General features: G+C 35.6%; 2 protein-coding genes across 2 annotated transcripts in view; both read right to left on the minus strand.

Moving 5' to 3' along the window:
• Positions 1–2,221, minus strand: part of LOC110095072 (probable LL-diaminopimelate aminotransferase, chloroplastic) — a 50,728-nt gene extending 48,507 nt beyond the window's left edge. Inside the window, exon 1 of the mRNA XM_028694912.1 lies at positions 2,178–2,221. Coding sequence (XP_028550745.1) covers positions 2,178–2,221 — 44 coding nt within the window. The remainder of the gene's footprint in view (positions 1–2,177) is intronic.
• Positions 2,222–3,925: 1,704 nt separating this feature from the next.
• Positions 3,926–22,783, minus strand: part of LOC110095078 (ESX-1 secretion-associated protein EspK) — a 33,799-nt gene continuing 14,941 nt past the window's right edge. Inside the window, exons 4-7 of the mRNA XM_020820459.2 lie at positions 14,907–14,990; positions 12,259–12,375; positions 9,516–9,595; positions 3,926–4,264 (exon numbers count right to left, since the gene is read on the minus strand). Coding sequence (XP_020676118.1) covers positions 4,153–4,264; positions 9,516–9,595; positions 12,259–12,375; positions 14,907–14,990 — 393 coding nt within the window. The 3' untranslated portion in view covers positions 3,926–4,152. The remainder of the gene's footprint in view (positions 4,265–9,515; positions 9,596–12,258; positions 12,376–14,906; positions 14,991–22,783) is intronic.

Here is a 22,783-nt window from a genome sequence, read left to right on the forward strand (position 1 = left end):
GCTTTCTTAAAATCAAGTTTTTAAAATTGGACATTGAACCAAAAAAGAAAATGTTCACCATTCAAAACTTTAACTAGTGTTGAATCATTGGTAAAATCAAATGATATAACAAATATTAATGTATGTATATATCACTTAAATGGCATAATAGTATTAGAAATATCTAGAAAAATATACCAATTATTTATATAATAATATGTACTTATAAGAGGAGTTTGCGTTAGGACTATATTTACTCCATTGAGAATTTGAAAAAGATTACATAAACTCCTTCAACATTCAAATTGAACCAACGATCATGGTCCGTTAGGCAAAAGGAGTAGCTTGACGATTGTGCGCAATTAGCGGTGTAAGTGTGTCAAGCTTGCTCAAACTCGACGTTCTAAAGAGCTTATTGAGTTTCAAATTCGAACTGGAGCTTGTAATCGAACTCGTTTACTAAACAAGGTTGAGTTCGAACTTAGTCCAACTCGACTAGTTAGCTCATCAAGCTACTCGATTTTAAAATATATTTTAAAAAGTTTTTAATATACATTTTTCTTAAGAATTTTTACGATAACAAAAATGATTCAAGTTCAAGTTTTTCAATCGAGCCAAACTTGAGTATTTTAAATGAACTCAAGTAATCAAGCCGAGCACAAGCTAGAATTTCATACATCAAGTCGAGTTCGAGCTTACAAACAAGCTCAAGCTCCAAGTCAGGTTCAGTATGAGCTAAACGAGTTCAACTCGATAATGTCATTACTCGACTCAACTCAAAGTTGTCCACACCCCTATGCCAGATTTCTTCAGAATAGGCATTTATTCATCAATTCACTACTTCAACCACTGTTTTAACCATTTCAATTGAGTTTTACACAAAAATAGTTTTGTATATGGATTAAATCGGTCAGACCTGTCAATCTAGTCAATTTTTTTTAAAAAATGATTAAAAACTTTTCCCCATATAAGTACTAATTAATTAGCTTACTACATCAGCTCATCTCCCTGAATACCTCCTAAGACAACTTTTCCAAGCCCCAAAACCAATAACTAAAGCCAATTCAACAACTTCAAAATTTTGTGATCTGACCTCCAGCATTGAACATAATCAAGTGAATGACAAACCTAGAGAGGAGTTGAATTGGTGTGCAAGTTTCTCAAATAACTTATAAATAAATATAAAATAAAACTTTTATTTTGAAAATTAGATGATTAAAATATTTTTTATTGTTTTTTTTATTTTTTCTTAAAAGATAATTAGTGAAATAAATTTAAGGTTGAGGACTAGTAAATTTCTTTTAGAATACTCTACGAGAATCGATAATAAAATTATCACTGATATATCACAAAAAATTATCTTGATCGAGCAAGAGTTTCGAGGCAAAATCAAGTTGAAAACATCAAAAAAATCGGAGACAATCTGAACTCTAGTTTCAACAAACTTATAGTAGAACTGAACGTCTCAGAAATATGAATCCAATGACACCAAATTCGACTAAACCTGAGCTCAAATGGCTCCAAATCAAAGACCCGAAACACATTTGGAAGGTTCAATCTATAATTTGGATTATCAAATAGTTTCCAAACATAATGTGCTTGTAGTCGAATCGAGCGGCTTGACGAGATGAATCCAATGAGCCCAAGATCATCAAATTCCGATATCATTATGACATTCAAATGTCCAATAAACGGTCCACAATTGAGGGATTCAACAACGACAATCTATTCAAACCACTCCCAACATGCTCATGATCTTCTCCTTATTTATTAATCATGTCACTATCAAAAAACTATAAATAGATCTCTCATTCTTCATTAAGAGGGGGAGGAGGAAGATGCCCCAAGCAAGGAGAGAAAGAAGAGAGGAGAGGAAGAGAAATCATATATTTCTCTTGCCACCAAGTTCCTCCTCAACCACCTCCCGGCCACCGACCGACATTGAACTTCCGCTCGTCGCCGTACACCTACCCGACACCAGATTTCTACCCAACGCCGGACCTCTGTCCGTTGTCGGTCTTTCATCGGACTTCTACATGATGCCAAACTTCTACCCGTTGCCGGACTTCTACCCGACACCGAACTTCCGCCCGTCGAAACATTTCTACCCAACACCGGACTTCTATCTGTCGTTCGACTTTCGTCGGACTTCTACCAAACACTGAAATTCTGCCCGTCGCCGGACTTCTGCTAGTCACCGAACTTTCGTCGGATTTCTACCAGATGCCAGACTTATGCCCATCATCGGACTTCCGCACAACGCCAGATTTTCGTCGGACTTTAATCCATCATTGGACTTCCACTCGTTGCCGGAATTCTGCTCGTTGTCGGATTTCTACCTGACGCCAGACTTCCGCCTGTCGCATGATTTCTGCCCGTCGTTGGACTTTCGTCGGACTTCTACACGATGCTGGACTTCCGCTCGTCATAGGACATCTACTCGTTGCTGGATTTTCATCAAACTTCTACCCGACGTTGAACTTCTATCCAACACATGACATCCGTCCGTCGTTGGACTTCTGCCTGATGCTGGACTTCCGTCCATTGCTAAACTTCTACTTTCTCCATACTTTCGCTCGTCGTCAAACTTTTGCCCGTTGTCAGACTTCCATTAAATATCTGATGCTGAACTTCTACTTGTTGCTGGACTTGTACCCAAAACCAAACTTTCACTTAACTGCCGACTACAGTCTTTCTGACCTCCGTCGTCAGACAATCGTTCCGACCTCTGTCGCTAGACAATAGTCTTTCTAATCACTGTCACCTCCCAACTACGGTCCTTCTGACCTCAATAACCTTATTACAATCCTTCCGACCTCTATCACCAGACAACGATCTTTTCTGACCACTCTCGCCAGCCAACTACGGTCCCTCCGACCACCGTCACTAAACTACGGTCTTTCGAACCTCGTCGCCCGCCGACAATAACTCTGCCGACCAAACAAACATATCACTAATGATTCTTTCAAGTCTCATCATATAATGCACTTTATATGATATATATTTATTACATCAACCAAGGCCTTTCCTCCAAAAGAAAGGCCTTATTTGTAATCGACTGTAAATAATAATGGATTCATTCAAACTGGGCCAAGCCCCGTAATTTTGGGCCAAGCCCCATAAATTTTCCCCTTTTCATGATTTTCAACGTAATGCATTCTCTTATTGGGATATCTTCTTTTAGAATAAAGTCATAGGTTCTCTTGTAAAACCAAACTCATTTCCTTTCTTTCTCTCAATTTTTCTATCATCTCAAGTTCTAGGATTTTTAAGAAGGTATTTATATCAAGTGCCTTAAAAATAAACCCTAATGATAGTGTGAGAAGAAAAAATAGTAGATCATACAAGACAATATATATATATCATAAATATTATTATTATGATTATTAACACAATTGATCTAACTCAATCACCTATGATGATGATAAGATCATTTCTCATAAATAATAAGTCATATCATGATAAATAATTCATCATAAGTACATGTGATGAATAACAAAATAATATAATCATCAAATTAATAAAATTATCATTTGAACAATGGTTTACAAATAACTTAAGCTAATTTAATTACTGCATTATCTTATGATATGACATATTTAATGTCACACATATATATATAAGAACAGATTTTCCATCTCAGCAGAGCAATTATATGCTGCTGTCTGCATGGAAGATCATTTCTTAGATACATTACAACTAATAATAAGCCATAACATCAAACTGGACCTCATGAACAAAAATACAATAATAATAAATAATTACTCTTCTAATCCATCCTAAAATACAAGTGTATTTAGATTTTATTTGGGATAGTTTTCTTAGGCTTCATTTGGGACGGTTTCCTTACTTTCTAAAACAGTTTTTTATTACAAAAATTAGAACTTTTGTCCTAAAAAGCTGCTTTAAGAAGCAATAAAAAAGCTGTCCCAAATGAAGCCTTAATGCTTTCTACAACAAGTACAAAAATTTATAGTTCAAAAAAATTTTGTACTAAAAAACTAATTTAAAAAACATTAACAAAGCTATCCCAAACGAAGCTTAAAACTAACAAACAGAGGGAGAGAAGAAATAATTACAAAAGCAGCTTCCTGCAGTAATTGTATCATTGACAGTATTAGCACCAAGGAAATTGTGGTTAGTGGTGCAGCTGAAAGCATTGAGATGAGTCAGTTATGAGTTCCCTGTAGTAGTATTAGTTTGACCGACATCATTTGGTGCAGGAAGGAGGAGGGAGAGTCTTTGTTTGTAACGTTCGATTCTTAGGAGACGTTCACTTCGGAACCTGTGCAGATATGAATAGATTTTAATGTAAGGTTATAATAGTACTTTATATATTTGGAACTGAAGCAAATCATGTTATTTGAGGAAAAAGCATGAAATAAAACCTCAATGTAGTCAATTATCATATTTATCTAATTTTGCCCTTTCATGGACTAAATTAATCTCAAATTTAGTACAAGAGTATCATATTTCTCGATTATGTAAAATTGATCTCAAATGGTTCTTCGTAGACTAAATTGACATCAATTTTGTATAGTCAAGAGATTAAATTGAGATTAATTTGTATTATGATTTCCATCAATTTTGTAAAATCAATAACAAAACTTAAAAAATATGATACTCTAAGACTTCGTTTGGGACAGCATTTTTATCACCTTCTAGTAATAAATTTCTAGTTCTAGAAATTTTTTACTAGGAAGCTGTTTTTAAAAAGAAGTAAGAAAGTTATCCCAACCGAAGCTTAAGACTAAAATGATCACATAAGAATAATTTGGTGACTATTTTGAACTTTTTGATAATAGAATTTAACTCTTTAATTACTTTAACTATGATTTATAGCTTAATCCTAAGTTTGATGATATATGCTTAATGATCACAGAGTTTGATCTTCCAAAGGCTACATTGTGCAGGCAATCTGTGGGTGAACGACGAAAGTTACGGACTAATTCTTCTTGGCGTAAGAAACACCATTTGCAAAACATGAGTTTGATTTTGATTTGAGTGGCATGCTGATGTTTGAATCATGGATGATATAATTCAAATCACATAAGATAGTGTGATCTCCCCAAGGCTAAATTTCATAGAAAATTGGTTGAAAGAGAACTGATAATGAGGTGTAATGGACTCATTCCTTATGAGATAAAATGTGTTCACAGTATGAGACTTGATTTTTATTAGGATAGCATGCTCGCTATGAGGAGAGCCATTTGTTGCAGCATTTATGATGCCACAAGTCAATTACTTGAATGGAGAGACTTTTTCTTTTTACATGATGATTCCTTCAAATATCGCATTTCCACTTGTTATTTTCTACTTCCCCCCTTCTATTGCTGTTTCTAGTTTTAAACTCATGAGGATGTACTTAGAGTGTTTCAAATCTCAAATTATGCTGAAACTCTTTTTCTAAAGTGTTGCTACATGTCTTAATTAATTAGGTAAGGCTGGTATTAGTAGTAGTCAAACTATAACCTGATTTCCCCTAATTCCATGGCTGTTCATCAAGATGAATATTGAATTTTATATTTTCTAAATCAATAGTTCGACTTATGATGTATATTAATCATTTCTATGGAAAGATATTACCTAATTTTAGCAAACCATAGCCTAGACTCCACATTTGTCTATAAATACTATAAGTTCCAAGGTCTTTCACTAGTGTTTATATCATCTCATCATCCAAAGACGTCAAACATATACCCACGTTGAAGCTCATTTAGTTCTTTTAGTTGTTCCTTTAGGTTATCTAGCATCAATTCAGTATTAGATACAAGTTGTAGACCAAAAGAATGATTGTGGGCTCCTAAAACTCTCTCCCAGCTCTTTTAAATTAGAGTGTGGTTTTGTGGGCACTAAAAATTCGGCCGCGGCCTCCCCCGTTTCTTTTTCAGGGGAGTTTTAACGGATTAAGTTCCGGGGTAAATTTTGAGAAGGTAGATTGGGTTTGTAGATAAGACACTATCCAGAGATTTCACCCTCATTTTGTGAGGACTTTATGATATGAGTTCTGGTTTCCTATAGGCGCAAGCCCCTATAGTTAATTACCCCTTCCGATAATGAGAGAGAACTTTCGATTAAGGCTAGTCGTCAATCAGATACGTAGAGATACGCGTTATCTGACATATAGTAGTAGCATGGGCTCGAATAATGGAAGTTTGAAGATTTGATATTTAAAATAAAAATTTTTACCATCTTTCACTTAAAGTAGATGGTGGGGGAATGGATGATGAACTCAATCAACATCCCATGGTTCAGCCGTCCCGAGTCATTGTGGTCCCTAGTCTACTTAGTCAGAGGAGGTAGTCGACCCAACCTGATAGAAGGATCCTTGTCGGTAGTCATGGGTTGCTTCATCCAAGGGTACCTTGTAGACCTGAGGTGGATGTTTATCTAAGGGGACAAATTTGAATTCACCTTAGCTAACAGAGGACTTTGTGCCCTATCGATTATATCATATTGTTTCATATCTTAAGGATTTGATGCCATTGGGGAGCATATGGGCTCTGGCCATGACCGTAGTTTAGTGGTGCCATTTGGCGGCAAACCACCTGGTTCAGAGGGTCCCGGTCGTAACCGTTTACCTGCGGCGCCATTTGGCGGCAAACCTGCCAGCTAGAGGACACGTGTTACGTCTTCGCTGGCAAAAGGTTGTTTGAGAATGAATCCTAGTGATATTTTCCACCAGACATTAGCTCTTTGTGAGCTGAAGTATTTTTCAATTTGTCCACCTCAACAAACTGTTGTGGAGGGTAGATGAATTTTACTTTAAGCATTTGAATAATTGAATTTCAATTTTAAATATTTTGGAATTTGGGATTTTTGTGGACTTTTGGATTTTTACGGGCATTTGCGTGGTATTTCTTGAGATATGTTTGGAAATTAACCCCTCCGGTTGAGATTTTCATTCAACGCAGCCATCATTAGGGTTTATGGGATTACTTCAATTTGTGGATTGTACCTTGTCGACTCTGTCGAGCTGTCGACAAAGGATCGGGCTCATATACTTTATGCCTGTGTGAATGAATTTTCTTGATTATCAACCTTGAAGGCCTTATATAAATGCATAAAACAAATATCTCGGCCGATACCGCGACCGTATATTTGTTTGATGGTTCTAACCGTGTCGACTCCCATCTGCCCTCATAAAAGGATTGGGCTCGAACTTGAGTTTATTGTCTAACCCGCGCAACATCCCTAGACATCACGTGTGTGCCTATAACACACTCGGCATGACCCATGCTAGTGTATCATACATCCCCTTCTGTGTACCTATGTGCATACATATTACAGTACATGTGCGGGGGCTTTTTGGATATTAGCCATCACACACTTGTTTGATGACATTCACGATTTTTAGAACGAATTGTGAGCTTATCGAATAAATGTGTATATTCACCTTTTTTGTTCTTATGCAAGTTCGTTTATATGCACATGCATCAAAAGATAAAATTTGGGTGTTTACTAAAAATAAAATTATCTTGTTTCATATTTTATTCATTCTCATACTTACACAAATCTTGCAAGGGAGAAATTCACACCTATAGGTAGGGTCATCGAGTACATCAATTTCATGCAATTTTTTTGAGTTTGTAGCAAGTAGATTGCAAGGAATGCTTTTGATTTGTTGGCGAGTCACAAAAGTTAATGTAAGTTCGTCTTTAGTTCATTTCTTACTCTTTTACACAACTTTTTGTGCAACTTTAGGTGTGTTCGTTGTTCTTTTAATTAGCTTGCTATTATAACTTTTTATCACATTATTTATGTACCAAAGGAATTAAGGGTTGTTTGGTTGTCTGAAAAAGATGTAATGTAAAAGAAATGCATGAGATTATTTTTTATGTTTGGTTTAAAATAAAATGAATGCAATATAAAGTGCAAAAGATAGTAGTGGTGGCTGACAGTGGAGGCAGTTTGACCCGAGGCGGGAAACCGGCCTGCGAAGATGGCTGACATTGGTTGTCGCCGGTAGACGATTGACGGCAAATGGCCGGCTGCTGTGGTGATAGGTTGTGGTGGTGGGTGGCCGGCAACGGGTGATGGTGGCAGGTGGCCGACAACAGTGATGGTGGTTTGCAGCAGGGATGGTTGACGGCGGTGGTTGGAGACCGATGCGTGGTGGCGGCGGGTGGTGACAATTGCAATGAATTTCTGGTGTATTTGGAACTCGTCCAAATCGGAGGAATTATAAATACACGAAAAATGAACTCGATGGTGCATTCCAAATGCACCATAATTTTATACCGCATTTGCTTTACTTCAAACCAAATGCAAATAATTTCAAAACCTCCGCATTTGGAATATTTTTAACTCCCTTTGTAGGCAACCAAGCATCCCCATAAGCAAAGCGGTTTTCCCCAATGTCAACTCCATGGCATAAATAACAATGTTAACAATGATCTTCTTTATGCCTTGGTCGAGCATTTAAAGGTAATCTACCAAATGATCAAGCCCTTTGTGGAAGGTTTGATCATTTAGAGGGACAAAAAGTGAGAATTGATAGTGTTCTAACAGGGCTACTAATGGTCTTAGCATTTCAAATCACCCACCGACTCATACTTCAGATCACATTGATGATGATGATCCATGACTCTCATGTCAATCCTACTACAGTTCCACTTTTCATCAGTCTTGATGATTTACCTCAGGTCCTCAAGTAATCATAAGTCACGATGATTGTGAGGGTTTGTTTAACTTCTACCCAACACCATGTTTCTCTCACAAGGCATCAATACCACCTTGAACTCCCGCCACTAGACATGGAGGTCATAAAGAGCATCTCAATTGTATTCATGAGTATCCTCATGGTGTGTGTGGTCATCCTTACCATCAAAATCATGATTTTGATAATAATATTGCTGTGAAAGTAAAAAATGATGAACCTTCATATGATGGGATACTTGAACCTGAAGTCCTCAAATAATGACTGAAATGAAGTGCTACTTCAACTGGTAATAATTGATGCAAGGCTAGTGAACTTTGTCAAAATGAACTTTCTTGGAAAAACCAAAATTTATTTAACCAGTGTGGAGCATAGGCATCTATGCCAAGGTTATGATTCAAAGTTGACTTGATATGATATGAAAGAGAAAAAAAAAAGAGAAGTACCTCCTAAGATCGTATTTGTATAGTCTAATGGATAAGTTCATTACTCCAGTATGAGTGTTGACGTACCAGTCTCAATTGTTGGTCCTTTCAAGACTGCAGACCGAGTCAGTCTGAATGAATTGTGGCTCGTTCTAAAGTTGAACTTGGTGGTGCACATATTGAGGTTAAAAAGACCTTAGCATGAATTTTATTTTTAATCTTCCTTGCCACTTATAGGAGGCTGACAGTATTATGTTTGTAATGGATCGATTCTCTAAAATGACATATTCCCTCCTTTAACAAAAAGCACTCTCTAAGTTTACAATGCAGCAGAAAGAAATCATTGTTTATAAGGACAGAAACAGAAAATATCAAAGTAAAACTTTCTAAGGTATAGCAAACAACCCAAATAAAAATAAAGAAAACATAAATAATAAACTAATGCTTATTACCTTGCCCGAACTCTTTTAGCTCGCCTTATATGACCTCCTAAAAGCTCTTGGGTGGATAGCTGGTCAACAGAATCTCCATGCTGAAAACAAGCAAGTTTAACACCAATTAACAAATGAACTGAAAGAAATACAAGCATTCACACAAATATGCCCTACAACATTGGAATAAATTTATGAAAAGCATAAAAAATACCCTTCTCCACCAGCGATTTAAACAATATCCATAGCTTTCACACAAATTAATTGATTGATGAGGGCAATGTCCGAAGTTTATCAAATGCCATGTTACATGTTCATAGAGGTTATTCACCTCACTAGAACCAAAAGTTGGGAAGCTAGAACTAAAGAAACAAAACAAATAATCTGTTGAAATCCTTGAGAGTTGAGACCCTGTACCATGATTAAACAAACTTTCATTTTTTTTCACTTTCTAAGCATAACATGTGAAAATGGAGAAGAACTCATATAATTTTCTCACACGATTACAAGGCTGCACATGATTTCTACTTATATAAGAAGCTGACGCACAAAGTTAGCAGTGAAATACACCATTCAAACTTCGTTTTCTTATTTACATTGTCAATTAAATAAAAAATATATATGTTTGTAATCAAAACTTGAAGTTTTTGGCGACGTAAGAAAGGCTATGATTTGATTATTGAATTTCATATAGCATCTAGAGTTTATACCTTTCATTTCTAATTTTCCTCCGGTAGCTAATGCCAGCACAAATCTTCCATTTATGTTTTTCCTTCCTGACTTCCTAAACCCAGCAGCAAGAAGCCAGACTTATTTGCATTTCCTTCCAAATTTCTTGCTGAACCAAAATCTCCAATGATTTGAATTTATTTTTCATAGCTAGTTGATTGGCTAAATTGTCAAATTACTACATGCAGAGATTCCTTGTTAGTATCTGAACAACTTGTTCCCTTGTTAGAATGTACGTGTAAATTAAGCCTTTTGTGAATTTTTTCTTTAATGAATTGATTGTCAACTCCCACATATTTTATCCTGTCATGAAGAACTGGATTTTGAGACATTGAGATAGTTGAGACATTGAGATAGTCGCCTCATTATCGCATCAAGCCTTTATGGTTGATGAAATGAAAACCTTCAATTCTTCTAGAATCCTATTGATCCATATTGCTTCAAAGATCCCATGTGCAAGGGCTCTAAATTATGCTTCGAAATTGCTCCTACAAAGCACATTTTATTCTTTACTTTGCCATGTGACAATATTCCCTCCAATGAAGGTGCAATAAGAAGATGTGGACCTTCCATAATATTTCTAACCAATCTATATCAGTATAGACTTAGACGTAAAGACGTCCATGTTTGTTAAACAGGAAACCCATGTGGAGCCCCTTTTCTTGACAGAAACCCTTAGGGCATTCCACACTGTACTATCTCGGACAATGAGACTATTTTTTAAGAGTACCAGAATATACATAATTGGCTAAACATTTGTTAAAACCCACTTGCAGTTGAGCATTCGTTTGTCTTAGATCAGGATGGGCCTAAAAAGCAATCAAAGATATTTTATAAAAGGAACAATACATGGAATTCCTTCAAACACTACTTTCTGCAAATAACCACAAAACTCCAAGCCAATCCGCAAATTTTCTAGCAGTAATGTAATGTCAATTTCAACCCAAATTATTACCACAGAAGGTTTAAAAAGATGAGAAGTAACAACAATCATTTGAAAATTTTTACCAAAGATAGAACTCAAAGAGTGTAAAGTGAATCAATTAAAGAAATTCAAGAGTATCAGAGGAAAAGCTACTCTAATTGGGGTGATTGGAAATTCCACAGATGCATCAAAATGGAGAGACCACCTAAGCATACGCAATGAAAAACCACAGACATAGTAAATACGTCCAGAAAAGAGTATGGTTTAGAAGGAGCCTCAGAGAGAGTAGGATCAATTAACATATGAGATGATGATTGAATTGAATAGAGCCACCATTAATTACAATAGGATCATCCATGGAAAGAGGCAATTGTGAAGAAATACAGGTTGACAAGAGGGAAAGCCGATGACTGTTGCTTAAAAGTGATGAGGACACATGCGGCTAGTTGAACAAGTGAAAAAATTCGCCAGAGGGGAGAACAAATATCGATGAGGGAAGAGTGCATGGCCCCAACCCTAGCCAGACAACCAAAAGCCATCAAGCATTCTGAGCACGCTCATGCGCCCTTGAGCTCACCAGCACTTAAGTGTAGAAGCAAAAGAACAGGGATAGAGCACCAATGCAAAGCACGAAAGTCTATGCCAAAATGCACGAGCTCGAAGATGCAAAAGCTAGTATGAGTGAAGCAACGAGCAAGGCGCATGCAATCGCTCATGAGCCACCGCAGAGCATGCATAGGCAAGATGAGTGTAGCTGGGAGACTTTTTCATTCAATTATTAGACCCAATTGTGTCTCATCATAGAGTCCCTTACGATTGTCCTACATCAAAAAAAAAAAAATATTGTGCTCATCAAAATTCCACATTTAAAGAAAAAATGGATCCTTTACAAGCAAATCTGCCATCAAATCATTATTAGAAAATGAGAGGTAAAGAAAAGTGGAAGAAAAGAGGGAGGTTGGGATTGAGGTTTACAGTGGGGGTGTTTTCTCTGTGTTGTTCATACAAAAAGTTTGTGCCTAGATAATGCAGACTTACATTGTTTGGACTCATCGTACATAATCTTCAACAATACTAATGGAAAAGAGAGAAAAAGAATAGTAAACTTACCTCATCTTCCTGAAAATCTTCATCTCCCTTATCATCTACCTTCTTGTTCAACGTTTCTTCGACAATAGATGGAGGAAGAGGCTTTGGAAGTAGCTTTACGCCTTCACCAACATTGGGCTGCATGAGATGACAGTCCAAATTTACATAATAGTTCACAATGCATTAAAAGCGGAATATGGTAATCATTTTAGCTGTCACTAGCCAACTGATGCAAATTGAAGTGCATAAAAACCCTTCAAAAATGACAAAAATAAAAGCAGGTTCAAAAGCATACCGAACAGAATCATAGAATCTCACTTTTAGACCTGGGAGCCTGAGAACTGGCCCCTCCTTTCTGAAACGGCCAGCCTAATGGGGCCTACAACCCACAGTGATTTTTTCCTTGGTCATAATTGGAAGCTAAACTGAATCACAATTATTCCTAGTCCCATTGGGAAATTCCATATTTTATTATTCCTATCGTAGATGCTTTACTAAACTAAAACAGTGGGAGTCTAGAGATACCCAGAAACCACTAGGGTTTATGCGAAGCCCATTTTTCAAGTTCCAACTAACGCAACTATTAATTTACAAGACTAGCTTTGATTTAGCATATTTAAACTCACCATTTCTAAACCAAACTTGTAGAAGCCAGCAGACGGATCAATTCCTGGGCTACCTTTTACCTAGGTAAAGCATAACATTGCTTTGTTTACTATTGCAGTTTATTTATAGTAAATATATATGTTGCCTATGCTTTCTTTTACTTCTTTGTAATTGTCTGGGATATGGACGACACTGTGGTAGGCTTTTAAAATAAAATATTTTCTATAAATTTTAATAATTTGATAAATAGCCTAAAAATCAATTTATAAAAAGATTTTATTCTTAAAAATTAAGACTCTCTCAATTTACTTTTTAAATAACATCTGCTCTCTTTGTATCTCCTGCATGAGATACAAAATCGAGATAGATAACGATAAAAATCCTCAAATATTGGTGCATATTTATAGCATAAAAAATTAAACATGCATAGTATAAGTGCCCTTATTAATTAAGGGCCGATAATTTTGCATTGCATACTATGATCCTTAAGATAGAGCCCTTTAGCATGGATTTTTAATACGCTTAGGGATCATTTTAGTATGCTAAGTAGTGTCAATCTAACCCATATATGATTTTGAATCTGGTTGAATAGCTCTAGTTGCATATAATTGAGCTATTTCATTCATTTTTAGGTGGTTCTTTGTATCGCTAAGGATTGTAAACCCTGCATCTTTTAGGATCCACCTTCTAAAATTTGTTTGTCTAAAAAATCTAAGTTATTATTTTTCATTTTAAAATCATGAGATTAACGCTAGACAATACAATTCATAGTCATTTACAGAGATTCTCATGGTTAAGTTAGGTTGACTACGTTCTCAACTAAATAATTTCAAACTCGATAGCCTGGAGATGATATACCCATGAAGTCCTGACTAAGACTATTTAGACAATTTCCTATATTTTCTGCTCATTGCCCAAGGTTGTTAAAACCGGACTGGACGTTGAATTGAAAAAATGATAAGTTCAAGGTTCAATGGTTCGACCGGGATTGAATTGAGGGTTGAACCGGATGTTATAATAATACTATAATTATTTAAATAAAAAATAAATAATATAATAATGATAGAATAATTATATAATGATATAAATTTATGGCTAAAAATAAATTTGGTTAATATACAAACTCATACATTTAAAATAAATTATTACTATTTTAAGTTAAATTTAATGTAGATTATTATAATTATATTTAATTTATATTTTATATTTAGATAAATTTTACAACTATAAATTATATATTTAATTAAGAGATCAATTGAACCGGCCGGTTCTTAAAAATCAGGACCGGTTCAACAATTGGCTGGCTAAACCGGTTCACACAGGTTTGATGCTAGATAAATCTTGTAAACCTCACATTTGTTTGTAGGTATAAATTTGTAGTTGTAATTCTCAGAAATTCAAAATTATACCTCAGTGTCGAGAGTCATCAAGCTGATGTTTACCGATTGGACCAGATGCCATGTGCAAGGGCATCAAGATGATCAAAGAAGAAACAAAGCAAACATTAAAATGAATATACATAAAAAAGCTGCAAATTTTTGCTTTTTTTTTTAATTTTTTTAATTTATTATTTTATTATTATTTTTTATTTTAGCTATGTTAAAATACTTACGAAGATATAGGTTTTTATAACTGTAAGGGAAATAACTCATATTCAGGAGGAGAACAAACCCTTCACTCACTAGAATTTGAAAATGGATGAATTTCATATAGATTGTCAAATATTAATACAGATCGCGGGTGTCATCAACCTCTGTTCACCAACCAACCAAGCATTCACTATAAGAAACTAGAAATTGAAGTAAATAATGATAAGAAACAAAGAGGAGTGCTCCCATCAAAAAGCATTTAGGGCATGGGCCTTTACCGTCCGGCAAAGGTAAGGACAGTTTTAAAACCATACCAAGGGAAGAATGACCAAGTAAAGCTACTAGTTTGAAGATAATATCATTCAGAGTTGCACAAGTAAGCAGGTAATAAAGAATTCAGCATGCATTTCACATTCAAATAAGGAAAATTCAAAACATATTTCCATTTAGAAGGATATGCGCATAGTAACATACATGAGTTTCTGGAGTCAAGCCACTCTGTATCCAAGATCGACAAAGAGAATATAAGGAGCATGATCCATCATCTACAACCCTAACCTTCAAGGAACAATGAATATAGCAAACAATCAACAAATATACTTACGAATCACAGATAAAACTACACAAAAGTATTCTAAATTGTCATGTAAATCTGATTTTCTGTTCGAGAATTCTTGTCCTAAGATGCTCTAAAAGTAGAACATAAGGTCGTATGTGTTTAAAACAAAAGTCATAGTCAACTGGAAAACAGAGGTCATAAGAGCAATAGTTCTTCTATTTTCTCCTTGTTACAACAATAACAAGGAATATGGATCAAAATATACATTTTCTTACATCCTTACATACCGCACTCACTTCAGTCCATCTCTGCATACTTTCGTAGTTATATTTCTTTTCTTTTCCCATCCTCAATATTTTTTTTTTTTGGTTTCTGTAAAATGTGTAATGTGTCATCAACCAGATCAACATCAACGAAGTTTGTTTTCATTCATCCATTTCCACACCAGATTAAAAGCAAGCACTTGAATTTGGTGTTTCTGTGGCAAGCCAGCCCACAATTTTGCACCTAAACTAGTTCAGTTACGATTTTCTGTATTGGAAAACACACAGCTATGGACTGAATAACCACTTACTAGGAGGACCGCACAAGCCAACTGTTTAAATAGACCCTCATGATTCCTGTAATAAGTGAACCCTAAGTCTCCCAATTAGTATATCATCTCCCACATAGTGAACTTTCAAGTTTAACCATGTCAAAAATAGTAAAACTAGCGAGCAAAATAATCACTTTAGAAGTCACCTTATGTAATAACCAGAAAATATGAAAATATTTTAAAATGAAAAAAAAATTTAATTCCTGTTTGAACTGGAACGCAAAGGCGCTGAACATTTGAACGCTGTGGCGCTGTGCTTGTGAATGCAGCAATGCCAGAAATCGCCATCGTGACATTTGAGGTTCTATTCTATAGTAATTCTAGAATTCAGTATGCAGTGCTGTGACGCGAGCCACTAACAATATTTATATATATATTAAATTCAAAACCCTAAGCACTAAGTACCCCAACCATCCCCATTCGTGGCTTGCCATGAAAGGAAGAAGAGAAGGAAAGGGAGAATAGGAGGAAGAGGAGAGGAAAGAGGAAAGAGAAAGGGGACAGTCAAGGATTTTCGTCCGTCTTTTCTATTAGAAAAGTTGTTCCACTAGTAGTAAATAACATTTACTCTGCATCTGTTTTCAATGATTCTGAGTTTGTTATGTTTTCTCTCTCCTGAAAGTGATAAAAAGCTTATATCTTTGGTTTAAGTGAAATTTTACCGTATAACTTTCGATATGTGATAAATGTCATTAATATGAGCAATTTGACTGGAATATTTCTGAATTTCATCGGTTAAGATGATAGTTATAAATTTATGAATATATTGCATATTTTATAAATTTTCTTGTATTTCATACATCATTGCATTTATAGATGAAATGATACTACTGCTACATGACGAATGTGACATTTGCATACAAGCAAGAATGATAAACTATTAACACTATAATTAATATTGGCTGGGTTTTAAAACAAAATATCCTACGCAGGAGGGTGGACTGATGGACTTTCCTTTAAAGAGGGGTTGTGGTGTTATCACAGTTATAGCCTTTATCTGATTGACCGAATTACACTAACAACTCTTAAATGATTACTAAGCCACATGTAAATTGACTTAAGATAAATAATAGTTATGGAAACATAAAGACCAATGACTAATTGGTTGACAGTTGGGGTTAAATTAAAGACTGATGACCAACTAGGTGACAATTAGGGTAGAATAATGAAAAGACTACATTAAAAGCTATATGTCATGCCTTATTGAATCTTATATTCATGCTTGCATATATAGATAGCATTGATAGATAAACCATATAACATTGATGTGTGTATAGATACCATATGGAGAAAAGAATCAAAATAGTCCCTCAACTCTTTGAGATGGACCAAAATGGTCCCAACTCTTCTAAGGGACTAATTTGACCCCTCAATTCCTCCAAATAAGATATTTTTTGTCATCCTGTTAACTTTTAACATAAAATTTGGATCAACCGAACACATAATAGGGGTATAATTGGAAAAAAAATTTGTGGAACCTTTCATTATACACAGTAGAATTATTTGAAGTCAAACCCTCTAGTAGTGTCGAAACCCTAGCACTCGTCGACTACCACTCCCGCATCCCTAGCGAGCGTCCGAAGCCGCGAGCCATCGATCGAGCACTGAGCGTCAATTGCGTCGAGAAACTCAGGTCCCACAATCGATTGGGATCGTATGAATTGAGCACTGAGCACGTCGATCATGTCGAGAACACCAAGTCTCGCAGTCGATCGCGATCGTCCAAACGAACACTGAGGGTCGTTCGTATTGAGAACACCAGGTCCCGCAGTCATTCGGGATCATCCGAACGAAGCCTAGAGAGCTTCATTCGATCGGGATCGTTGATTGCCCCAATCTATTAGCTTCTCAGGTGCGACAAAATCATCTCGCTTTGCTAGTTTCAACGTGCTATTGAAATGCAATCTTGCCTTTAGAGCTTGTACAATACATAATATAAACATTTTAAAAATAGTGAAATTATTGAAACTAAATTTATTTATAATTTTTCTTAAAGAAAAGTTTAATAAATTTTTTTACAAAAATTATAATCCCTAAAAAATTATATTTATTAAATATTTTAATTAAAAATGATCAAATTACCCTCATACTTCACACCATAAATTCTACCATTAGATGACAGGACCAAAAAGATCCCATTTGGAAGAGTTGAGGAACCAAATTGGTCCCTCATAAGAGTTGGGGACCATTTTGATCCATCACTAAAAGTTGAGGGATCATTTTGATATTTTTCTCATAACATACGATATGGATACATGCACTGATAGTATATGACACATAAGAGGAATAAAATTGATGACTGTTGATTGGGATAATATGATAGATGAAACTAACTAATTACTGATGACCACTGATTTTGAATGCTAAATTGATATCTAACATATTGATGTAAAATTGAAATGCCACCATGTTATTTAATAAGTTATTGATATGGTTCAGTTTATGATATGCACCGATTTCAGTTGTAGATTTTTGTTACTTGCTGATTTATAATACTCATTATGTAGTTTTTATATATTTTTAGGGAAAGGTAAGGAAGCTTGAGGATGATCCGTGTATTGGCTTCTAGTAGCCTTTCCATTTTGTAGTCATATGACCATTGAGATGAGTTAGTTTATTTTATTCCATGATTATTGTACATGTATCATTTTGGGCTTGTACTATTTGTACATATTGTATAAACATAACTAAAATGTTGTTTGTCTTTCTACGATTTCTATGAAATTTGTAAGTTCATATTAAATGGTTGTAAATGTAATTATAAAAAATACAATTCTTCCGACTTAGATCCCAAGGTGTGACACCTTACTCCCCCACAATTGAAGTCATCTATGAAATCACCTAACCCAATGGCAAAGCAGATCCAACAACTTCCTCAAGTCTCATTTCCCTAACATAAAATCCATAAACACCCCACTTATATGAGTAAAAGCAGCACATCCTCCTTAGCAACACACATCCATCAACTAGGGCATACAAGAACAATAACAACATCAAGCATTTATCCTAATACGTAGGGTCAGCTATATGAATCATTTTTCTCCATTGTGTCCAGTTAAGATTCAAATTCTTATTTAAATCTAATAAAAAAATACAATTTCTAACATTTTCTAACTAAGTCTTTTTAGGTTAACCTCTACCTTTCTTAACATAAGAAAAATCTAATACATCTACTCTCCTAAACGAGTCATTGGAAGGCTGATGTTTTATATGAACAAACCATCTAAGGCTACTCTGATGGGGACATCAGATCATGGAAAGTTTATCAGAGGCGTGGCTGTCGATCTACGGCCACGATCGAGTCTTTATACTTTTGATTTATTTATTTTCTTATTTATGTTATTGTTGCATTTGTTTTAATTTCCCGTTGTACCTTTTTAGTAAGGGATGTCGTATGTAAGCCCCGAGGGCATTGTCGTCTTTTCTTTTCTTTTCTTTTTTTTAGTTTTGTGTACGAGGCTATTTAAAGTCCCTTGTCTTTCTTTCAAAGTAATGAATGAATGATTAATTGCGAAATTTTCTTCTTCGGTTTTGAGTTCTCTTGAGGGCTTGTGAGTTTGAGTGGTGAATCTCCAAGAGAGGGAAGATTGCGTATCACCCACCAACCTAGACGAGTCGGGTTCGTGGTTCTTATTTTCTATCTCTTTCTTTCCCTCCTCCCACCATCACCTCCGGCCATACTACTTCCCCTTCCCTCCATCCACGGTCAAACCTCCTTCCCCTCACCGAATCCCTTCCTCATCACCCAACCGACCCCACCCCCACTCTACTAAGACCGGCAGCCACCTCCACCCTAGCCGCCAGGCCCTTTGGTTTTCCCCCTCTTCTCCCTTATTTTCTAATATGGATTAAATATATTTAGGATTAACTTTAAATTCAAATCCAAGTGATTTGAAATTCAAAATATTTTCTAAAATACAAAATCTATTTTAGGAAAGTCTTTAAATCTCAACCAAATCAATTTATAAATGATTGGGATTTAAATTTTCCTTTCCTAATTTACAAATCCCAATCTAGCAAGCATTAAACACTTGCCTAAAGCCCTTTTTCCCATTATTGTTGTCGGCCCCCCCCTTTGGGTTTGGAATAGGAAATCTTTCCTAAGACTTAATTCTTCTCTTTAGAAAGATTTCCAAACCTCATACTTCCCCCTTGGACAAAATTTTCAAAAGCCTCTTAAATGCTTTCCAAATCCTAACATTAGAATTTGGAAATAAATCCCTAATCCTCCCTCTCTCCTATTACCGCCGGCCTCCCTCTTGGATTTCTTTTGGAAATCTTTCCATATTGCAATGTCTCTTCTTGGAAAGAGTTTAAATCCTTCCCTACTGCTGGCCGAAATTTCCTAAGGCCCTCACATTGAATTTCCTCCACTAAATCCTTTCCAAACTCCATACAACATTGAGTCTCCTACTTCCTAAGACGACAACCAGAAATTTCAGCTGTTGCCGCCCTTGCATCCTCAGCGCTTGGAAGCCTTATAACTGTTGTTTTGGAAGATTGAACAGCTGTCCACCGATTTCCCTAAGCCCGAATTGTCGTCCCTTCGTCGGAGAAGACTTCCCTTGCTGTTTGGTGCTTCCCCCAACTCAAAAACAGCAAGTCTTCCATGGATGGCTGACCCATAAATGGAATACGGCCTCTACTACGACGAGCACGGGTTTGTGTGCATCTTGCATTCAACCTTCTTCGACGTCAACCTGAAGATCGACCACACAGTAGAAGATTACATCGAGCGTATCTTGGATACCTTGGTGGAAGCAATCAAAGAGCAATTGGAGATCGTAGAGTGGAGGATCGCAACTGATCCTTGATGAAGGTTTCCTTATCACTACTTTTCTTGTATTTTCTAAATCTAATCTTTTCTTTGTGATATTGATTGTAGTCACGAAGGCCGACCGTCGCTTGTTTCTGCTAAACTTAGTAAACGTAGGATATTGAGTGTACTCATGTGTTTACTAATCTCATGGTTAAACTAAGGATTTTGTTGAAGCTACTATTTTGGCATAATATTATTTTCCTATGTTATTTTGAAGCTTCAAATCTCTTGTTGTGTGACTTAGCCTAATCGGGCGTGACCCCTCTTACGTTTTATTCCGTTGTTTTAATTGCTCATAGTTTTCTTCGTTATTTTCTAATCAAAGTTGTGCAAAATCTTCCAAAATCATTACATCCATACGTAGCTCTACATCATACTCTCTCTAATATTATCTGCCATTGGATCTACTCCAACCTTTTCATGTATACGCTCATTAGCATTTTATCTCTAAGAGTAAAGCCACTCATCCACCTGAGCATCCTCATCTATGCAACACTTAATTTTATGTTTCTCTTTTAATGACTAACATTCTACACCATAAAGCATTGCAGGTCTCACCACCATCTTATATAATTTTCCCCTATGTTTGTGGGGTAATTTTTTATCGCACAACAAGTCTAATGCATTCCTCCACTTTGTCCATTAACTGAGACATCTCACAATAAAATTATATAAAACAACCCCTCCCCACTAGCAACCTTACCCAAGCAGCCCAAGACTCTCCTCATAATTGTAATAGCCTGTAATTTGATGCTAGTATGATTTCAATTATACCATAAATCAATTCAAATGTATTATCATGTAAATGTAATCATGAATGCAACATTATTCTCCACCCCAATTATTGTCCAGTTGATTATCAACCTTAATCAGGCACATCTGTCAATTAATTAATATCAATCAATCCAAATTGTTGCCCAGTTAGATATCAGTTTTGATTACACCCAACTATCAACTAGTTGGTATTGGCCTCCCTCAATTGTCGCCCAATTGGGCATCAGCTTTAATTAGGCCAAAGTATTAACCAATTAGCATCAGTTTTCATCTTTCATGCTAATGACCAATCATCCATTTAGCCTCCCTTACATACAAATGCTATATTTTTGTCAATGTCATGTATGAAATATAGTAATTCATATAATACATGAAAATCTCTTGAATTTATTTACTATACATTTACTTCAAAAAAATAATAACTTCCAATTTAACTGATGAAAATTTAATATATTTATGTCAAAATGTTCATATTGATGACATTTATCACATAAAAAAAGTTATGTAGTGAAAGTTGTATCAATACAAAATTATCCTTATTTCTCGATAATGAAAATACAAATTTTGATCCGAAAAATGCCAAAAACACAAAATTATTAAAATAAAAATAAAATAGAGGTTCCTTGCAGCGAAACGAGCAAATTTCATAACAGGGCCAACAGACAAAAATCGCTCCACAACCTCCAAACCCTAAGTTTCTTTTTCTCTCTCCTCACATTCTCTCTTAATTCCCTCATTCCATTCTTTGTTAGCCGGTTTAATAAAGAGAATTGGTTAATGGCTTATTTAATGGTTTACATTAGTGACTTAGTATATTTTTATTTTGGTTACTTGCTAAACTTTTGAGCTCATTATGTAGACTTTAATGATTTCAGGTCGGGGAAGGAATCAAAATCATGAGCGGTGATATTGATAACGATCTTTAGGTTCTTCTTTAGACTTTTTTCTGCATTTTTTTTTCTTTTGTAGTCAGGAGCCTCTGGTTTAGTGATTGTAGTTATCTCCTGGCTACAACAACAACAACAACATCAAGCCTTTATCCCACTACGTGGGGTCGGCTACATGAATCCTTTTTCTCCATTGTGTCCTATTAAAAGTCAAATTCTCGTTTAAATCTAATAAAGAAAGGTCATTCCTAATATTTTCTAACCAAGTCTTTTTAGGTCTACCCCTACCTTTCTTAACATAAGTCAAATATAATACCTCTACTCTCCTAACCAGGTCATCGAAAGGCCGCCGTTTTATGTGACCAAACCATCTAAGGCGACTCTCTCTAGTCTTATCTTCTACTGGAGCTACTCCAACCTTTTCACGTATATGCTCATTTCGTATCCTATCTCTAAGGGTAAAGCCACTCATCCACCTGAGCATCCTCATCTCTGCCACACTTAACTTAGTATTATGCTTCTCTTTTAATGGCCAACATTCAGCACCATAAAGCATTGCAGGCCTAACTACCATCATATAGAATTTTCCCTTAAGTTTGAGGGGTACATTTATATCACATAACAAGCCCGATGCATTCCGCCACTTCAACCATCCAACTTGAATTATATTGATAATATCCTCATCAATTTCACCATCACTCTGAAAAATAGATCCAA

Source organism: Dendrobium catenatum, unplaced genomic scaffold (assembly GCF_001605985.2).
Source record: "Dendrobium catenatum unplaced genomic scaffold, ASM160598v2 fragScaff_scaffold_54, whole genome shotgun sequence".
In the NCBI taxonomy this organism is placed as follows: Eukaryota; Viridiplantae; Streptophyta; class Magnoliopsida; order Asparagales; family Orchidaceae; genus Dendrobium; species Dendrobium catenatum.